At 42.3% G+C, this 19,836-nt stretch overlaps 1 protein-coding gene across 1 annotated transcript; it reads left to right on the top strand.

Annotated features, from left to right (window-relative positions):
* Window positions 1-686: 686 nt before the first annotated feature.
* On the top strand, window positions 687-4,987 carry cbx5 (chromobox homolog 5 (HP1 alpha homolog, Drosophila)). Its single transcript, XM_075476794.1, has 5 exons — window positions 687-833; window positions 1,344-1,525; window positions 1,716-1,941; window positions 2,737-2,837; window positions 4,068-4,987. Exons 2-5 carry the CDS (start codon window positions 1,395-1,397, stop codon window positions 4,207-4,209), a joined length of 600 nt encoding a protein of 199 aa, XP_075332909.1. The 5' UTR covers window positions 687-833; window positions 1,344-1,394; the 3' UTR covers window positions 4,210-4,987.
* The last annotated feature ends 14,849 nt before the right edge of the window (window positions 4,988-19,836 follow it).

Here is a 19,836-nt window from a genome sequence, read left to right as displayed (position 1 = left end):
AGCTGTAATTAGAACACGGCTCCATCAGATTGTAAAAACATGCAATGGACACAATTATCAGTAAATCATGCATCTACTGAGTGAAGAGCAGCGTAAAATGGCTGATTATATAAGTAGTCATTCCAAGATTATCCTGGTTTTTAGCTTAAAGGCGGAGCTAATTGACTCTATAACTATAAAAGAACAACAACACAAAATGTAATGTCCAAACTGCTGATATCCATGGAAAGATGACTAAACGAGGACGTTGGCATAGGTCCAGTTGCCCAAAGAATCGAGATTCCCTTATTTCTCATTCACTGGTTTCATTCTGGAAATATAATAGACATAAAAGCATAAATCCAAATGTCACACAAAAGGGCCAAATCTAAATGCAAAATTAACATTAAGAGATGCTATATATATATATATATATATATATACTGTATATATATATATAGTTATATATCACAAATAAACTTCAGGGTTGTGCTTGCATAAACTATGCAAAACAAACCAGGTGTTGTTTCATAATATATTGGTGATTAATATGTGCTTCCTATAGACATGCATATTGTGCTTGAATTTCTCTAAACATACTCCAAACTTTAAAAACATTCAAATCATTGAAATCACTGCATTTGCCATCCAAATGTGTAGGTTATCAGCTGACCGGGGGGCGGGTACGTTCATTGTGCGCCTTTAACGCGCGCTTTTTGCGCACATCACCTTTATGTGATTCTAGCTAGATGCTAAGGTTGCTCCAGCGTTGGGTCACAGACTACAAGTCCACAATAGATCGGAGCTATTACCGCCTTCAACGACTCAAAACCGGCGGTCTATACATCTAAAGGGTGAGACAATAATTTATCTATACTGCTGTATGAATGGAGGTGGAGTTTGATATATGAATTAAGAGAGTCCGGTCAAGCGTTAGCTTGTTGGCTACCTGCTTTAGCAAGTTTGCGTGTGGTTAGCACAGCACAACGTCATATCTTCGTTGCTATGTCCACTTCGTGCGCTTTCTGTTGGTATATTTTGTCCCAGTTTAAATGTAATGAGTGGACACTTATCGTGGGATGTTAAGACGGCCCCGTAATTTGAGCATTTCTTGCTTTGTGGCGCATTTTGCGGATGAATTAACGACAATGAAGCGATGCCTTTCCTTGTTAGACGTTAGCCACGTTGCTAACTAACATTGGCTTTTATTTAAGGGTACCGACCAGCAACTTGTGCCTGTTTCGAAACTAACGTTACGTGGTTAAATGTATGTTTTTGTGAGTATATGTATATTGGCGAAATATTATGCAAAGTACAATTGCAGTTTTATTTAACGTTGGTCTCTATCGTTTCCACTTGAACAGGGAAAGTGCCATCGGCCTGTGACGGCGTGTTGTTAAGCACCGAACTTTGCTATGGGCAAAAAGTCTCGCGAAGAGGCGTCCTCATCCTCTGAGGAGGAAGAATATGTTGTGGAAAAGGTGCTGGACAGGAGGGTGGTGAAAGGCAGGGTGGAGTTCTACCTGAAGTGGAAAGGATATTCGGAGTAAGTAGGGGTGGAAAGTCTGCTAAACAGTGTTAGCATTTAAACTCGAAAACTTGCACGAGTTTGCCTTAAAGATAGTAGAGACCTAGAAGATAACACTGAAGTTTAATGTTTCTGGCCAGTACCAGCGTTGCATTAAGAGACCCGTGGCTACACCTGTACTAACTTCCTCTAATGTGATCTTTTCCAGTAAGCACAATACATGGGAGCCAGAGAAGAATCTGGACTGTCCTGAACTTATTTCAGAATTCATGAAGACCTACAAGAAAAGCAGCAGTGGAAGTGCCACACCTAGCAGTGGGGCCAGCAAATCAAACACTGCTCCATCTGGACGCTCCAAAGATTCCAGTAGCTCGAAGAAGAGAAGCTCAGATGATGATGAAGAGGGAGGAAGTAGGCCCAAAAAGAAGAAGGAGGTAAGTAGTATGTAGGAGGCATACTAAAATGCACAATTTTGTCAGTGTTGTATAAGCATAACTTGATGGCTAAGGAAATTTGTTTGCACAGTAGGGGGTGTTTTGCATGTGAGATTTACACCCTTTTGTATGCTGCAGAAAGAGACACCGGTTTCTTTCTGCCCTCGTTTATTTATATATATATATATATCTTGTTGTGCGTCAATTGGCACTTGATGGGGTATCTCATATTGAACTGAAAAGTGAAAGTTCTTTTGCATTTCCAAAAATACACATCTCGCTGGTTTATTTGGCAGGGTTCTCTGAACGTAATAGATATTGCTATCTTTTCTAAACATGTATTAATGGAATTCAGCTCCATCAAAATGCACAAAATACAGGGTATGCGGTCAAAGCAGTCAGATTTTTAACGGATGGACATAGGCAGAATGCGTAATATATAACACTATGATGGCAGTTGGTCAAGTACAGAGAGATGGATTTGTGTGTCGCGGTTCACTCCGAACGTGATGTGATGGCGTTTAATCCAGATGGCTCAGCCATTTAACTGGTATGTGTTCATCTGATCTTGTTTTGTTCAAATTTCTCCAAAGCAGAAATCTTTGCTAAGCAGAGAAAATGCATGTAGATTCATCTTAATGTCAGACTGAATTTTTTTTTAGTAATTACAGTGGTTGCATTGTGTAATCTCAGAAATTTGCGTACCACCCCACCTCGAATACGACTATTGTGTAATCACCTAAAAATGGTTGTAGCATGCAGAATTTCAAGCAAATGTCCTTTTGTTTCTTTCAGGAGGAAATTCTAGTTGCACGTGGGTTTGAGAGAGGGCTTGAGCCAGAGAAGATCATTGGAGCAACTGACTCATGTGGAGACTTGATGTTTCTTATGAAGTGGTAGGTTCTTTCCATGCGATCTAAACACTATCAGAGGAAGGTGTTGTTCTTTCTACTTACTCTACGTGATGAGCGCCAACTGTAACGATAGTATTGTACTGATACAGATGCACCTTTTTAGTATGCTGCATCATACATATAATACATTCAAAGTAGCTTTTCTGTTGAGTGCACTGTAAGAGGTGTCCACCGTTTTAGTGTAATAACTTACTTTTAAACGGCTCTGCTTTGATACTGGTGAATATATATTAGACTGCACTGGTTTGTATAATGTAGTTCTTAAGCTTTCTGTAGGGATGTTTCTAGATGTTGACCCTTTAGTGTTGCATGACATTTGCAGTCTGTTCCACTACAGGCTTAAAGCTGGAATGGCATGCTCCTCAGAAATGCCCATCAGCAGCACTAACAGTAGCATTGTCCATTCATAACGCACTGTAAACCAGACCACAAAAAGCTACGTAATAACATTTTCTGATGGATATATGTTCTGGCTCTCGTTAATTTAGACAAGCTAACATTCTACCATAGCTTGAACTTTGTAATTATTTTTTTCTTTTTACCAAATGGGAAAAATTCCATAGGATTAAAAAATGAAAACATCAGATCATTGACAGCAATCATGGTGTAAATCATTAGCCTACTCATGCAAGGGGTGTAATCTGGAGGTAATCTGTATACAACCTGTGTAGCAATGTTTTTTCCTTATTTTTATAGCTCTGCTAAGCAATGAATATGCACGTTTGCATTACATCGATTGGCTGCGCACATACTCTTGATGCTGGTGATGCATCCAGTAACCTCTGCTCTCAGTGGCCATTGTTTCAGACTCGCATAGAAACTCGACAGTGTCAAAGAAATTCCTTTGCCGTGCAGTTTTTGTGTGTTTGATTGCAGTCGCAGGCAGACATACTAACACACAGTATAAATGCTCATAACGGTCTGAGTCGTTTTGTGTAGTTACACTTTGAACTCAGCATTGATCTTACACAGAAGCCTAAATTAAATCTAGATTTTGCTTGGAGGGGGAAAGAAAATTTATTATACTGCCCAAACACCCAGATGCAATGAGACCATGTGAAATACATTTATATTTTCATGGAGCTTTGTTGTACAGTTTGATGTTCTCGTGCTCTGTTTAGTCCCAACATGTCGGCCGTTTGCACAAGATTATTAACACAACATAGTTGACAAAGTACACTGCATACAATCTGAATCTTTCGTGTCTTGCAGGAAAGACTCTGATGAGGCGGATCTCGTGCTTGCTAAGGAGGCCAATCACAAGTGCCCACAGATCGTCATAGCCTTCTATGAGGAACGTCTCACTTGGCACGAAGACGGTGACAAGAAGGAGAAAGATGCTGTGAGTGCGTGAGTGAATCAACTCGGGAGGAAACCTCCACTGCAGGGAAAACCTTGAGTCAGACATTTTTTTTTTTTTTTTTTTTTTTTTTTTTTCACACCCAAAACTCTCATCCCTCACCTTTACCATGTCCAACGATGATACAGAAACGGCCGACACGGTTGTTGTGTTGTCTCCATTTACACCCTTTTGGAGCACAATGGCCCAGACTGCTGAGAATGATCAATCAGTTAGAGAAGACGCTGTAGTGGACATGGGTGATATGCTACTGGGGGAAGTTTCTACTGTTTTGTCTTTGTATTCTTTACCTTTTTAAAATCTTAATACATTTTAGTGCTTACAGGATGCGATTATATCGGGAAGGAATTTGCAAAACACGAGCAAAGGTGATCATCTGTTAGAAAATTGAAGTGTTGAGAACCAGATTTGGTATAAGCTGTGTCAACAAGTCCCATCCTAAAGTCATTACAAGTGGTGTGCACCTCTTTCCTTTAAGGACACACAAAGGCTAAAGCCATAGTATTGATACTACGTAATTGCTTACTTTTAAGAAGAAAAAAAAACTTTTATCTCATAGCCCCCTCCGTCAACAAAACTGTAAAATCGGAACTCTAACGGAGGACAAAAGACGGCTACGTCTCCGTTAAGTAGTGATATCCTTGTTTGTTTGTTTTTTCCCAGACTAAAATTTTTGTTACCTGTGAGTTTTATCATGACTTTGTTTTTCATTTCTTTACATTATCACTGGTTAAAGGAAAGAACAATAAAATACACTTTGCTCCGCTTTGTACTTTGTTTTTAACTGCAGTGTTATTTTATCGATTGTATTATTCTCATGGGTTAGACAGTCTTCACTGTGTCCACGTGAGATGAAGCCAGCAGCCACAGCGGTTATTGGGGGTCTGCCACCTTGTAACGGCAACAAAAATGAGTGAACCACCTTGACTGTGACCCTTCTTGACGAGAGCCCTGCATTTCATAGTTATCCATCTTGTATCTGAGTTGGTCTGTTGTTTTTTTTTTTTTTGTTTTGTTTTGTTTTTTTTATAACAAAAAAGTTTAGTAGAAAAATGTGCTTACAAGCCAGAGTGTTTTTTTTCCTCTATTTAAATGTTAGCCATTTTCTAATTTGATTAGTCATATCCGCTTCTGGGACCTGAGCTGGGAAGCAGCAGTTGGTTCTCAAACACAAGATCATAATAGTTCTGTAGTTGGATCAGTTGTGCTCAGGCGTGGGATCTTTGGACCAAATATTCAGTGTCTACGAACTGAATTTTTACTCATTTTTGGAAGCCTCTTTGAATGAAAGCTGTAATATTTTCTCCTTTGATACACACAGTCCATAAAATGTTCCTTGGTATCACTTCATTTTAATTTCGGTGTCATTTCTTTCGATTAAAGATGCTTTTTGTCCCCTTTGCCAGTGCCCAGTTTTTAAAAAGTAGGATATTTCTTGTGTAAAGTAAAATGTTACAAGTATGTGTACTATAGCACCCTTTAATAAACATTTTCAATGTTGCTGTTAGTTGGCCGTTTTTTTTTTTTTTTGTTTTTTTTTTGTCGTTCAAAAAAAAAACGGCGTCGCTGTTAAATCTTACACGGAAGTAAGAACTGTGTGACTGTTGCAATAAACGGCTCTGCTTTATCGAAACATTGCTTTTTCCAGAAATGTCAGATGGAGAGAGGGTATTTTGCTTTGGAAGAATAAGAAAATCGAGGTCAACGCTGTTGAAAGGCACAGACGGTTTCGACTTTTGTTAAAACGACCCCCCCCCCCCCCCCCCCTTATTTTTTTCTTTTTTAAATGGGAAACGACCAAAGAGCACCAGCTGCTACTGTCCAGCAGATGATGCTGTTGACCCATATCATTACAAAAGTTATTGCTTTCATTTTTATGCAAGCCAGCCGGTTACTCTTTTTTTTTTTTTTTTTAAGTTTCTCATGAGAACCGTGCATAATTTGATGTTTGTGCATTATTAATAATCATTTCTATGGGCAAGGATCATGTATTCTATCAATCATATACCTGCATAAACTAATTAAATGTGCGAAGTTTATTTCTTTAATAAGTAACGTTGCACACTTTGGGGGGGTGGGCTCTTCTGGAATTGTAATCCATGTCAGATTGATACTCAGGTTTGAGCGGAAGATGCGTTTGCGGCCATTATGGTTCATGCATGGTTGGTTCCCGGGCAACGGAGGCAATGATGGAGCATGACTAAAATATCAGCGAGGGAAAACAGTACAGTTTGAATAGCAAAGTAAGTCAATACAGAGAGAATGGCGTGCTGTAATAAGGGGAAAGGATGGATTCTCAACTTGAAATAACAAAAGGGGGGGGGGGGGAGCTGATTTCCACAAAACAAAAGCTGACTATAGCACATAAGTGTATTTCAATCTGCCCAACAACAAAAAAAAGAAAACGCTTTTTTAAAAAAATAGTCTCATATGATTTGTATGTTATTCGTGAGAGCTGTCTCTGCTTCGGGATCCACATGCAAGATCACTGAGAACTGAAGGGAGGGTCGGGTCTCGTCTCTCGCCACCATCTTTTTCTTTCTTGCTGCCTTTTATAAGCGACTCTCTTTGACATGCACATACACACACATCTACGCAGTGCTGCCTGGCTACGTCGAAAGTGATGGAATTTTCCTCGCAAAAAGCTTTTACGCTCCAAATGGAATGCAGAGGTCACCAGTAAATATCCAGCCCCTGGGACCATTAAGCTGGGCGAAGGGAGAGAGCAGCAGGCTGTTTTATGGAGCCTGGAGCTGTCTGCTGACAAACCCAGGCCCGTAGGTTTGGATGGGAAAGTCTCTCTGGCACTCAAGGGAGCTCCGCCAGTGACATGCGAGGCAAATACAGATGTAAATGCAGTTCTGATACGTGACCTATGGCAATAGCCTATACAGAATGAAGCATCGTTGAAGCTAAAAATCTAGATGACGAAAATGCAAATTGAGCCCTGTGCCGGAATTTATTGCGTGACGTATGTGACGCGGAATCACACTGGAGCTGTCTGTGCCACAGCTAACCAAGAGGTGTGGGCAAACAAAGAAATGTTGACACTGAGTTGAACTATCACATGACATTTTCTATCTACACCGATACATTCTACCCATTTTTTTTTTTTTAGCCATTTGAGTCTCACTGGCGATTTTTTTTTTTTTTTTTTTTTTTTTTTTTTTGTTGCAGTAAATGTATTTATTTATTTGCAACTGCCTCCCTGCACTTCAAACATAGGCTACTCGTCCTTACTTGAAACTTCCAGTGCAAATGAGTTCCACAGGGTAAAGCCCACAGCAGAGGTGGGTCGTCTTGCAGCACATCATGCCAAATGAGTGCCCGGGGAGCAACTGTGCAGCTGTGTTGAGGGAAGGGACTGCCACAGAGGGTCTAATCAGAGTTACAGTTTGCTCAAGGATACCACTAAAACAACAACCAAATGAACGTGTGCTCGCACTGATAACATAAACCCAAGGCACAGCGTACTAAAGAAGAAAAAATGATTCATAGTTTTCAGCTAGTGTCAGAGAAACTGAAGAAATGAGCATAAGTGCTGTATGTGGTGAGTATCACGGAGTGGAGCGTAATTTGATGTGGCTTTTCTGTTGCTGTGATCATGCAAGCACAGCTGCCCGACAGCTGTGTCTCCCCTTTTCCTTGCTGCAATCAGATAAAAATGTCTGCAGCGACGACCAGCTCATCATCTCGGAGCGCAGAGCACTGATCTGTGCGAAGGTGATTGCGACGTGACGCTCTAATTTGTGTGGCTATCGCTCTTAATGTGCAGTAAAGCACCAAAGACTAAGCTTCTATGTTCTAAATGCCCCCTACTTGTGCGCCACAGCTCTCACCGCCAACCTTCTGCTGGCTGTGTTTCCCCTTCACCACCACCACCTCAGCCTCCTCCTCCTCCTCTTCTTCCACACTCCCCCTTCATCTCCTCTCCCCCACCAGGGGGGAAGAGTTATAGCTGCCATAAAAGGCAGGTAATGCATTGTTAACTAATTCTGTCTGCTCAGAGCTGATATATCCTTGGCTCTAAATCTCTGTGCTTCCAATAAAATGCAAATGCTAATGCTTGCCCTCCATGAGCTGATATCATTTTTAACAGGCCAGAGGTAAATGCTCGAGAGGGGTGGGGTGGGCCACAGATAGTGACACGGTGGGGCTTTCAGCTTTCTTGGTACATTTCTTGTCATAAAGGGGACCTCAAAACCTGTGCCACATACCACTGACCGACTGTGTGAGCATGCAGATGGCTGCAGGTCTGCTCACGAAACTGCAACAGTACAATATCTGATAGATCAGGGGTGCCTGTGTATCAGAAGTACAAGTTTAAAGCTAGTTGATATTGATAAACCAGGACTAAGTGCTTTCCAGTTAGTTCTCATTCACCATCAAATAATAGAAGCCAATTTGCCTGTGGATATAATGTATCATATTTCCATGTTAATTGTAGTGTCACACTTCGTATAACCTTGGGCTCCTAAATATTGATCCACTTCTAGATTTTCAATTATCCTGTGCCATTTTTCTGCCATCTGGTAAAGACCAGTGATTTGTGTTCCTTCATATCTGGAGGCTTGTCTTGTAATTAGACCATAAATTAATTTGCAGAGAAGAGCGAGCAAAAAAAGATTGAAGGCATTAAGTAAGTCTGCGGTGGTTGGAGACAGAAAATCATAGGAGACCACAGGACAGTGTTTTATTTACTAGAATGAAATAATTGGATTACAAATTCCAACACTATAACTTTTTTCCAAGCATGTGTCACTTGTTTTCCTTCAAACTATTTAAAACCATGCAGCTAATGATTTCTTGAAAGTCACTTCATCAATACATGACCAGAAATCATCCAGTGACATAATCACATCTAATTGCTTGCAGGGCAACAGCAAAATGATTAGGAAGAATTGGGTATATTAGTGTCAAAATGTGTTTGAAACTTTGCAGTGGAATCTGCTGTGAATCCATTGGCGGATTTGAAATGACCCCCCACGAAGGCAGACAACAACTGTGCGCTTCAAACCGAGCTCTTATTTACAGCGCAGCTCAAGTGGAGGCCCTAAAAAACTCAAAGCATCTTTATTGATTTTAAATTGGTAGTATACGCTCTGCTGCGAGATTAGCTCGTTGTCCCCTGCTGCTAAATTGCACATGGTGATTGGGAATGTCGCTGCACACTTTCTGAGCACTACGCCAATAGCTCTCTTTGCCATGTGGAAATACACATTAGACAAGCCTAAGCTGCTCGCTTACAGCAATTAAGAGAAAAATGATGTCACCGAATGGGCCTTTATTGTGGCAGAAAATGTTAAATCAGCAGGCTCTGGGTCTTAACACTGTGTACACACATAATCAGGAAGACTCGCTCTGTAGTTTCTGGGTGGAAAACTGCGTTGGTGTACCTGCTCTACATAATACCTTGGGTATTGTTTAGCAAGGCCACAGCTGCCAGCGTACTCTGATCATATCTGGTGGGGCTTGGGAGGCAAGGTCAGCCAATGCAGAGCCCACCTGCTCCCTCATCGCACAGCCCCTCAGCCCCAGCCTCCCAGAGGAAACACGCCTGACTGCTGTGCTGGTACAGACAGCATGTGTCCCTGAATTTATGATGGCGACTTATTGGCGGCCTTTCACGTTAAAAGTCATCTTGAGTTTCCCCAGTCTTGCAGTATGTGTGGTGAGCGTTAATCCATTAACATTCAGAGCGGACACGTACAGAGGCTGGCTTCCTGCCAGCCCTGAGCTCTGACAGTCTTTTTGACCCACCGCTGACCACAACATTCTCCTGCCTCTGCTCCCAGCCACAGCCAGCCTTGACATAATGCAGGGCTATAAACTATCTAATGTTACACTGTATATTAATGTGAAGTATTATACGCTTGAGGTACAATATGCAGAGCTTATAACCAAGTGAGAAAAGTCCAGCTGCGACAGACTCACTCTGTCATATGAGGCAAGAGTCACATCTGTCTGCTTTGGTACTCCACACTTCTTTCATTTTAATTATTGGATGCCAAATGAATTAAGTTTCATTCTCTTCTGTTTCATTCAAGGATTAGGGTTCAGAGAGGCTATGAAATCCCTTGGGTTTTCTGTAGTGGTATTCATTTCAACAGGAGATATTGAGGTTCATATTAACTGATCCAAGAGGAACTACTCTGGCAGAAGTAGAAATGCTGCAAGGCTTACCCAGACCTCAGAATAGAGTCTTCAACAGCACAGACTGCTCTACCGCTGGAGGTGGCTCATGAACTGATTACATTTTTAGTGTCTTATAAAGCCTTGATAAATACTTTATAAAGCCATGCTGCATAACAAATCTAACACATAAAAGAAGGCATAGATGTTACTTCACACAGGATAAAGGGGCTCTTGACAGGATCCTGAATAGGTTTTAATTCAATATTACAACCACCATCCTTGTAAGAGCCCTGTCATCTCTCAAGGCCTTCAGAATATATAAGTTAAACACACATTCAAGTGCTATTAGTCTAGTCCATTACACTGATTAGCAGTAAACACATTTGTAATAAAACTTGGTGGGATAGAGGAGGATGGTCTGCACACTGATTCATGAGTGAATCGTTGTGAGATATAATGTGTCTTAGATGTAGTACTTTTGAGGGTGCAGTGATACAAGCTTTTATACTTACAGGATCTGTGACATATGCAGCCCACCTTATCCAAACAGCTCATGTCTAAACACGGAGTCCTTCATTGCAAACGCTGACCAGAAATAAACCTAGGAATAGCAGTCTGGTGTGTGTGTGGGGGGGGGGGGGTGGGGGGGGTCAGGGAAGCAGAGCAGACCAAACAGATGTCTTTCCACAACACAGACACCTCCTCCTTCCTACTCTTTGCTCTCCTTAATCTCTCTGCCGCTTTACCTAACTCTTCATCTGTCTGATTATTTCTCATTCTTTCTGTCACCCCTCATCCTCCTCCTTCTCTTTAATTTATCTGCACTTGTGCTGCCTGGTTTGAAGTCTGTATGCACCAAACTGCACCAAGCATTACTGGAAGGTTTAATGGTCCATTTTAACACAGAGTTTTTATTCTCTTAACCATGCAGAGGTTATTAGAGGAAGAAGAGCAGGAAGAAGAAGAAAGAGTGCATCATGTGTTTCCACTTTTGACCTCTCCACTCTGGCATGTACACACCTGGTTCAGTTTAGAATGCTGTTTGTGTGGAATAGCTGCCGGGTAGAGGTTTCATCTGGGAGGTGGAGGTTTAAAAGTTTACTCAAAATTTATTTTCTGTGTTTTTTTTTCAGAATTTAGTCGATATGCTAGCAGTAACATACAATTAGGTGGATGCTGGCACAATCACAGAACATTTCCTTCTTAAGCATCCAACTTAAAACCTGAACTTCTGATCTTAATGAAAAGAATGTTTGTGCATATAATTTAACAGCCTAAGAAAAAGAAACATTAATAACTTTTGTTAGCAAGGCTACATCAACGTGAAACAACGTCTATAAAAGCATATTTTAGCCCCAACTATGTGAAAATGTATGTCAGATGTGTTGCCTTGATTATGGGAAGGACAAATCACGGCCACCTCGGATTCTGAGCTGCTCATCTGTTTCCTATTGGAGGAAGTGATGCTGGCAGGAAGGCAGGGGTAGCAGATGAAGGCAGCCTGGTATAGAAAGATGGTAATAAGAGAGCTAAGAGGAGAAGCAGGAAATGACTGTGTGACCCACTGGGCTCACTTACAACCTTGCCAGAACCCCCTGGCCACAGCCAAACTACTGCGCCAGCAGTTTCCATCACCTGCTGCTTCTGGTTCCTCCACATAAATCCAGGTGCTCCTAAATAAAGCTCTCTTTCTCCAGGAGCCACAGGGAGTCGACGGGGAGGCTGCAGGTTAGAGGGGATTCTACCAAAACAAAGAAGCGCCGTGCACTTGTGAGGGCATGGAAAATGATGCCGCATGCATGCTGGGAGAGGTAGAGCTGACTATGTATATCAGTGCCTGCTAGTCCAAAGCTCCATTTCATTATTTCTGTCTTCTAATTAAAACAAACGAAACCGTTCAATCAAAAGTTGCAGCATCTTTTTATTGCCGTCTCTTCCCTGCTTGTTATTAATAAAGCTATATTCCTCAGAGACATAGAACCTTGATTCTTTCATACTCTCCACTGCCCCCTGGCAGGCTGAGAGAGTGCTACAGCCCTGAGCTGATAAACCTGGAAATCATCGTTGACTCCAGCCAGAGCTCTTTACAGTACCTTCAGCGCTCCCTGGTGATGGATTAATGCACTGTTGTTGTCATTTTATTACCATTTTATTGCCCTGGTGCAATTTACCAGGCTTTATGTGCCTCCGCTGTCCGGCAAAGCAAAGCGCAAGCGCACGAGACCGACTTTGCGAGACAAAGGCCACCTCTCGCCCGAGGTCTGCGCATGCGCACTACACAGCACTTAAAAAAGGCGCACACAGAGACAAAATGCACGCGCGCGCGCACACAGACCCCCGGGATCTAAATCAAAAACACTATTCATTCGTGCACAAATAGGGTGCTAAACAAGCGAGCTGATGAAAGCCTGAGTAGTGAATCTTTCCACCATCTGATGGACTTCACATTCGCTGCTGCTGTGTTTCACTCTCACCACCTGAGGGCAACATCACTCAACAGGCCTGCAGCTGCAGCCTGACGCAACAGCACTCAGTCTTTATATAATATGATGTATTGGAATATGTATTTCTGTTCTACATAGCTGATCTGTGCAACTAGAAATACAACACTGACGCTGGTAGGGTTATTGCAGTTCCATTTGCCGCAAAAACAAATACGCTCTCTTTTTTTCTTTTTTTGCGCCCATCTTATTTGTTTCCTTGACAGTATAGTGCGTTTTAAATGAAGGATGTAGACGTGCTACGAATTCTGCGGTAATATTGCAGCCCCAAGTTAAGCACATACGAGGACAATGAAACGTGTTATTGCTGCCCAGGTTTTGGGTAAACAGACCCACCCACAGACGCACTGCACAGCTGCTGATGTGAGGTCGTTGTTGTAACATGTGGAGAACTCTTGTAATTTCTCTTGCCAAAATATTATGTGGTTCCCTCATGCTGTGGGAAAAACACCTATGTACCCACAGCCAGCTCCATTAGAGTGATAAAGCTAGTTGATTTGTATTCTGTTGCTTTGTTTTCATTTTACATATAATCATTTCGTATTAACATCTGTTTATGGTTTTAAATCCACTTGGAATATATTAGACACAGGTGATTGCTTTATTTGTCTTTTTAAATAGTTTTTTGCTATTTTAATTGTTTCGCTTTATTTTTATGTATTTTAAATGATCAATACTTATGTACAATTTCTTTATTTAAAAAAAACATGTTTAGAGGGCCTTAGTTGTAGATGCAAGTCTGATTGAGTGAACATTTCAATTGATCATTGCTGGAACCATCCACCAGAGGGAGCACAGATGCTGTCAAACTGAATCGAGCAACCCGGGGGAAAAAAAAAACGGGGAAAAAACCCCACAATGCTGCAACTGAAATCATTAAAACGCAGAAATGGGCTAATTACCATTTCAGTTGCTTATTCTGTGATATTTGAGACACCTCCACTTTTTCCCTCTTCGGCCATTGTACATCAAGTAGGGACATGTTGCTTCATACTTGTGTGTATATTTCTTTCACATTTTCAGTGTAAAGTCCAATCGTTGCAAGGACCTGTAACCTCAGAGTCTCTCATGCTCTGAGAGCTGCTGATCCATCACTCTTAATGGAAGAGGATACGTTTCAGCCCGACAAAAGAGAGAACAGACAAAAACGGGACGATTTATGACAGACGTCGAAGTGGAACTCCTGGCTGTGGTCCTTGATCTGAGCTGGGCTGTGGCTCAGCTAGTTTGGGCTACGCCTAGGGCCAGGGTCATTCATGTACACACACCCAAGACACACACGCCCACACGCCCACATGCCCATGCACATACATTATTCCAGATTCACATCACATCCCTAAATCCAATCCATTTTCTTAAGCTTTTGAAGTTCTCTTACAGCTTTCTTCAGGAATCGCTTTTGCACGTCTATCTTTTTCAGTGAGTGCTGAGCTCTGAGAGGTGAAATATGGAGTGGAGACCTGTTACATGTTAGCTTAGGAGATAACTAAGGTGTAAATTATGGGGGAGACTCTGGCCAGCCTTATTTATGAGAGCCCTGTCAGGTGTTTAGGTGTTGCAGTGAGATGTGCAGTTTAAATAGTTTATTTCGCTGTAAATCAGGCCATACGGGCCACATCTGTTTGGACAATGAATGTTTACGTCTTTGTGCCTGTGTTTGAGTTCTTGTTTTTGTGGAGGACAATGTGAGGTCTGGTTGTGATGATGACAAGGCATATGTGTTAATGCTTTTGGTGCATAGATCTGATTTGTCTCGGGGCAGTCATGGCTGGTACAGATGGAATGGAACTCTAGCTGTAGGTATCACACTTTCTGACTAACAAAGATGCCTTTTATAGATCCCCTCAACACCTACACCTGCCGTCACCAATTTATTTTATGAGCAAACATGAAACCAACTCAAAATCATTCCTATTTCTTTTGTGATCTCCCTGTCTATCTTTATCCCAGACATATCATGTAGAGGTGGATAGCCGTGAATGTAGCTATCACTAACTATCACTCTGAAAGTAGTTAGACCTGTCATTGGATGATGGATGCTGCCTCTCAGACAGAGAAACTGCAGCAAACAGGTTGTACAGACCCTGTATTTGTTATCATTATTCCCCCACAAGGCACCTCCCTTTCTTTGCCGTATTGTCTGTCCTTTGCCTCGGCCTTGTCTCGCAACAACAATGGCATGGGACTTGGCTGTAGTGTTTTGTTCCTCCTAAGTGGGAGAGCATCACTTCTTTCTGTGAGACCAAAGGGAAAAGGGAGGCTAGAATAGAGAGCAGTGGAGATTTGAGCCAAGTTAAGGTTGAAAGGGGTTAAGAACATGAGACAGAAAACTCTGGAGAGAGATCGAGAGGATAAAATGAAGGAGTGCAGAGGGGGAGAATAAGGGAGAGGGACAGAGGATGATGCGCTGAAGGCAGGTACATCTGCGTTCTCTCCAAACACAGCATAGGCCCTGTCTTAGGTGTCTCTCTCCCAGCAGCACTCCATGGCAGATTTATGGCCTCTGCTTGTGTTTGCGTGAGTGTGTGTCTCTGCATGTGTGTAAGAAAGCAGCCAGGATAAGTTGAGAGCAAGAGACACAAGGTACAAGACAGAGAGGGTATGTGAGTAGAGGTGAAGGGCGGAAAGCAAAATAGCAGCCATGTTGCATTCCATCGATATCACAATCCCAGTGTCCACTATAATTCATCCGTCCTCTCTGCCTTTATCCTTCCCTTCTTTCCTCTCCTCTCCCTCTCTGTCTCATCACACTGCTCTTCACTCTGGCACTCTTGGCCCTTCCATTGCTCTGCTGGGTCTCAGGCTTTAAAGTTCTCTCAGGGGGAAGGGTGTAAATCTGTCTCCCCGTCTCAGGAGATTTCCTGGGGCTCAGCAGACTCAACAAAGCCTAGCCAGTGTGGAGGACTGAATGTTACACACACACACACACACACACACACACACACACACACACACACACACACACACACACACATACACTTACGTTTGAGTTTCAATCTTTGTAAGAACTCTTTTTCACATAATACTTTCTATATCCTCTTAACTTTCACAACCACAAGCCTAAACCATATCACTATCCTTACCATAATCCTTACTTACATATCTAAACTGAACCCTAAAACCTGTCTTAAAAAAGTCTCTTGAAGTGCTGTCAGAGGCCAAAGTGTACTCTGTCTAAAATAAAGCCCCTTTTCACATGGTTTGAAACTCAGGTTGGTTCTCGTTTAAAAATACATACAAACACAGACTTTCATTTTATCCGACACGTAGAATAAGCCATCATGAGCAGTCTCATGCAGGCTTGGCTTTGCTTGGAAGCTCCTGTGAAATCAGACCAGCATGAGTCCTTCTATCAAGCCAAGTACCTGGAAAAACTCATGTTTGTGTGTGTCTACAGGAGACCCTACCCCCAAACCTTTTGGCCAGAAGGGCTGTCCAGACAAGCTTGTTGTCTGTCTTTATTGTCTCTCCCCCCTGTCTTTTTTCTCCACTGCCCTCTCTGCTTTATTGCACTTGATTCTAAGCTCGTCCATTCCTGAGATGGCTCAGATAGCAGCTGAAGCTAAATTGCCCATCATAAAACATCTGCAATAGCAATGGAGCTCTCAGGGAGAGACTGCTGCAAGGGGGTACGAGGCGGTTAGGGCTCACTATGAAAATACAAGGTCTCTCTTTTTAATCTTCAAATGTGGAATATGAACTCTGTTTCAACATCCACAAATCATTAGGCTCTTCCTTAAACATTAAACGATTCTGTTGCATGATCGATTTGCTGAGAGCCTCCTAAATCAGTTTTATGCTTATAATATTCAGGAACATTTGGCTATTTGAGTGTGTGGGTTTTGGAGAAAAGTGATGGAAAATCAAAAGTAAAATGATCTAATGGCATTTCGTGACGCCAAAATGCTTCTGCATGATACTACTAATTACTCACACAAGACAGCCTAGTTAGAGTGAGATGCTGTGATTTATGAGGGAGTCATATATTTGGCTCTGCAATGTTCCTGTCAAATGCTTGACAGATAGATGACTGCTGGGCTGTAATTGGCCTTCCTGTTTGTATCTTTTCTCATGTAACAACAAAGGCACTTCCTGGCCTTGACTCTAGAGGGTGCACATGTGAAAGTGCAGCTCTGTGTGAGCATGACAGTATATTTTTTTGCAGGAAGAAGAAATAAAAGGAGAAAGGAAGGATGAGGAAGTGATGTTAAGGTAGGAAAGTCACACCAAAGGTTATTGCAGTGCTTTCGCTCTCTCACTCTCCCTGCATGTCTGATCAGTTATGTTGCTGCAGGGCTTGGTAGCCTATTGACTCATCTCAGAAATACAGCATCTGTGTGTGGCATTTGTAGCGAGAAATGTCTCAACATCAAGCCAAAATCACCCAATTAGCTGCCAAAACAATCACAACAAAAATTTGAGGCAGTCGACACAAAAGATTGAAAGATACAGACACAAAGCTGCAATGTAGTGAAGTGGGAAAATCCCTCTCTGCCTGAGAGCTTCTTCTCAGGGCATTGTACCAAAGTTCTAATATTATTCCTCTGGAGCTGACTATCAAGGAGAAAAATTCCAAGGGACCGCAGGAGCAAGACAGGGCCAGCAGCCGGCTTGGCAGGAGCTCCAGTGTGATCATCATGTATGGGAGGAGTGACGCCCCTCACTCCTTCCTCCTCCTGCCTCCCAGCTAGCCTTGCCCTGTGACAGATGAGCCCAATGACAGCAGGACGCAACAACCTGCAATTGAACATTCCCCTGTGATCTGTCAATGTCCGTGGTGGTGTTTCACTCTCAGGAAAGCAGACAGGGACACACGTACGTTAACACACACCCTCACATTAAGTCATTCCACAAGTATTAGAAGAATCAGGGCCAGAAACGCCTCCTTGTATTTGTGAAATGCTTCAGATACCAGTAGAAGGTGTCTGTGCGTGCCTTGTTGTTTATCTGTGTGGGGCCTATTTCTCTCTGTTCAAAATGGCCCTTAACTGCAGGCTAGTTTTCTGCTGGGAAAGTTGCATTCTGATGTGTGTCAACTGGCCTTGTGTATTTGCCAGATCACAACTGTTGCTGCAGTTCTCTACTTTAACCACAGGGTGTCACCTTTTTCCTGGCGAGCTCATGGCTTCAAGCCTGGAAGGGCTTTATTTTCCGCTTTGGTGGCAGTGCTCTGGTGTATCAGGGCAAAATGAAATAGGAAAAATGAAAATAGGACATAAATGTGTTTGCCGCATACAGGGCTTAATGAAGTCAGCCCTTGCCAGTACATTAGGAACAAAGGCAGCAAAGAGAAAATCACTGAAGGACAACTCACAAACAGTTCCAAAATAAAAAGGGAGATAAAGTATGAATGGTGAGTCTCCTCAATGAAAAGCAGTTCACTGGATGTCAAAGTGGAGATTTATTTTCCAAGCAACTGGCTTTTTATGGTCAAGCTCCTCCATACTGGCGAACAGCAGAGTGTTGTAATATGGCATGTAAAGAATAGGATTCGATAGAAGCAGCCATCCATTTATCATGTTTAAGTGGATAGAATAATGACCATTGGCTGCCTTGTGCTTGAATCGCTCAAGTTCGCTTATTTTTTGTGCAAAATGGAGGATGAAGACAAATGGACTTCATACATGACTTTGCAAAGTCCAGACTATCATATCATATGTTATAACTTAAAGCAACTAGCTTATTATTACCCTAAGCCTGGAGCAGGAGCTGCTTCTTTGCTAGATATGTATCAGTGGAAATTATAAAACAATCCAGCTGTCCTCACTCGCCTGTTGCAAACTAATGATCACTTGGCTTCTCAGCCATAAAAGCATGGTGCAAAATTAATTGTTTCAATCAATCAGTTGGTCAATTTCATAGCCATCAAGCTTTGCCTAAGATCATGTGCATTCTCTACCCTTTTTCAGGATGAGCCAAGAGAATACCAGATGATTTATGGCCTCTGCGTGCGCTGCATACATGTATAGATAATACACACGCACATGCTGACAAACATGAGCACTCAGGAGGTAAACTCGCAGAAATGGATGCAGCCACATGCACAAACATGCTGCATATGCACATAGCAGTGCATTAAGCACAAAAATGCACACATTCTAAGAGGATGACTCACAGAAGGGGGTGAATCACGTGACGATGCACAAAGGATGGGCACAGAGGGAACTCTTCAGTCTATATTGAGCATGCTGAAGACACATGCAGTGAAACGCAGCACATGAAACCCAACCAGCAGTGATAGAGAACTCTCTTCAGCTCGCTACTACATGTGGCTCACATGTGTGAAGAAACATCATAAGAAACTAATGTGATAAAAAAAAAACCTTTGCATCAAAGAAGACAATTGTATGTGCAAACTGGTGCTCCTACAGACATTCACTTTGCACATGGATGTACGCGCTTATATGTATGCAAAAGCATACTCGTACATACATGCACATATATACATAAACTAGGAGCCAAGTGCAGAGGTTTGTTGTTAGCGTGTTGTTCCTGTGCTGTGGCTTGTGGACCTGTCTGCAGGGCTGATCGATGGTCTTTTACTGCTTCCCCAGGATTATCGGTCGAGTTCACCGGGAGGGGAAGGCAATTCATCAGAACACAGCAGAGAGAGAGAAAGAGAGGAGTGGGGACAGAGAGAAAGGGATGGAGGGAGATATGGATGTGGGAGGGGGTTTCAGAATGAAAGTGGAGGGAAAGATGAGAGAAGACAGAGGTAAAGGTGTGGTGACAAACAGAGAGAAGGAGACTGAGAAAATAGGGAGAGCAAGATGGAGACTGAGGAGAAAGGGAGGTGATAAACAGATGTGCTTGTGATACCACATCATCTGGAAATGTATGGAAAAGATAGAGCTGCAGATGTAAGATGAATATCTCAGCATGGAGCGATGGAGTGGTGGGGAAACCTCACACTGAACCCTCCTTTTACTGTATATTTAACATCAAGCAAACACATGACAATACATTGTCTGAAGCCATGAGGCAA

This window comes from Odontesthes bonariensis, chromosome 10 (assembly GCF_027942865.1).
Source record: "Odontesthes bonariensis isolate fOdoBon6 chromosome 10, fOdoBon6.hap1, whole genome shotgun sequence".
Classification (NCBI taxonomy): Eukaryota; Metazoa; Chordata; class Actinopteri; order Atheriniformes; family Atherinopsidae; genus Odontesthes; species Odontesthes bonariensis.
Note: the sequence above shows the minus strand (reverse complement) of the source record. Positions and strands in the feature narration are given on the sequence as shown.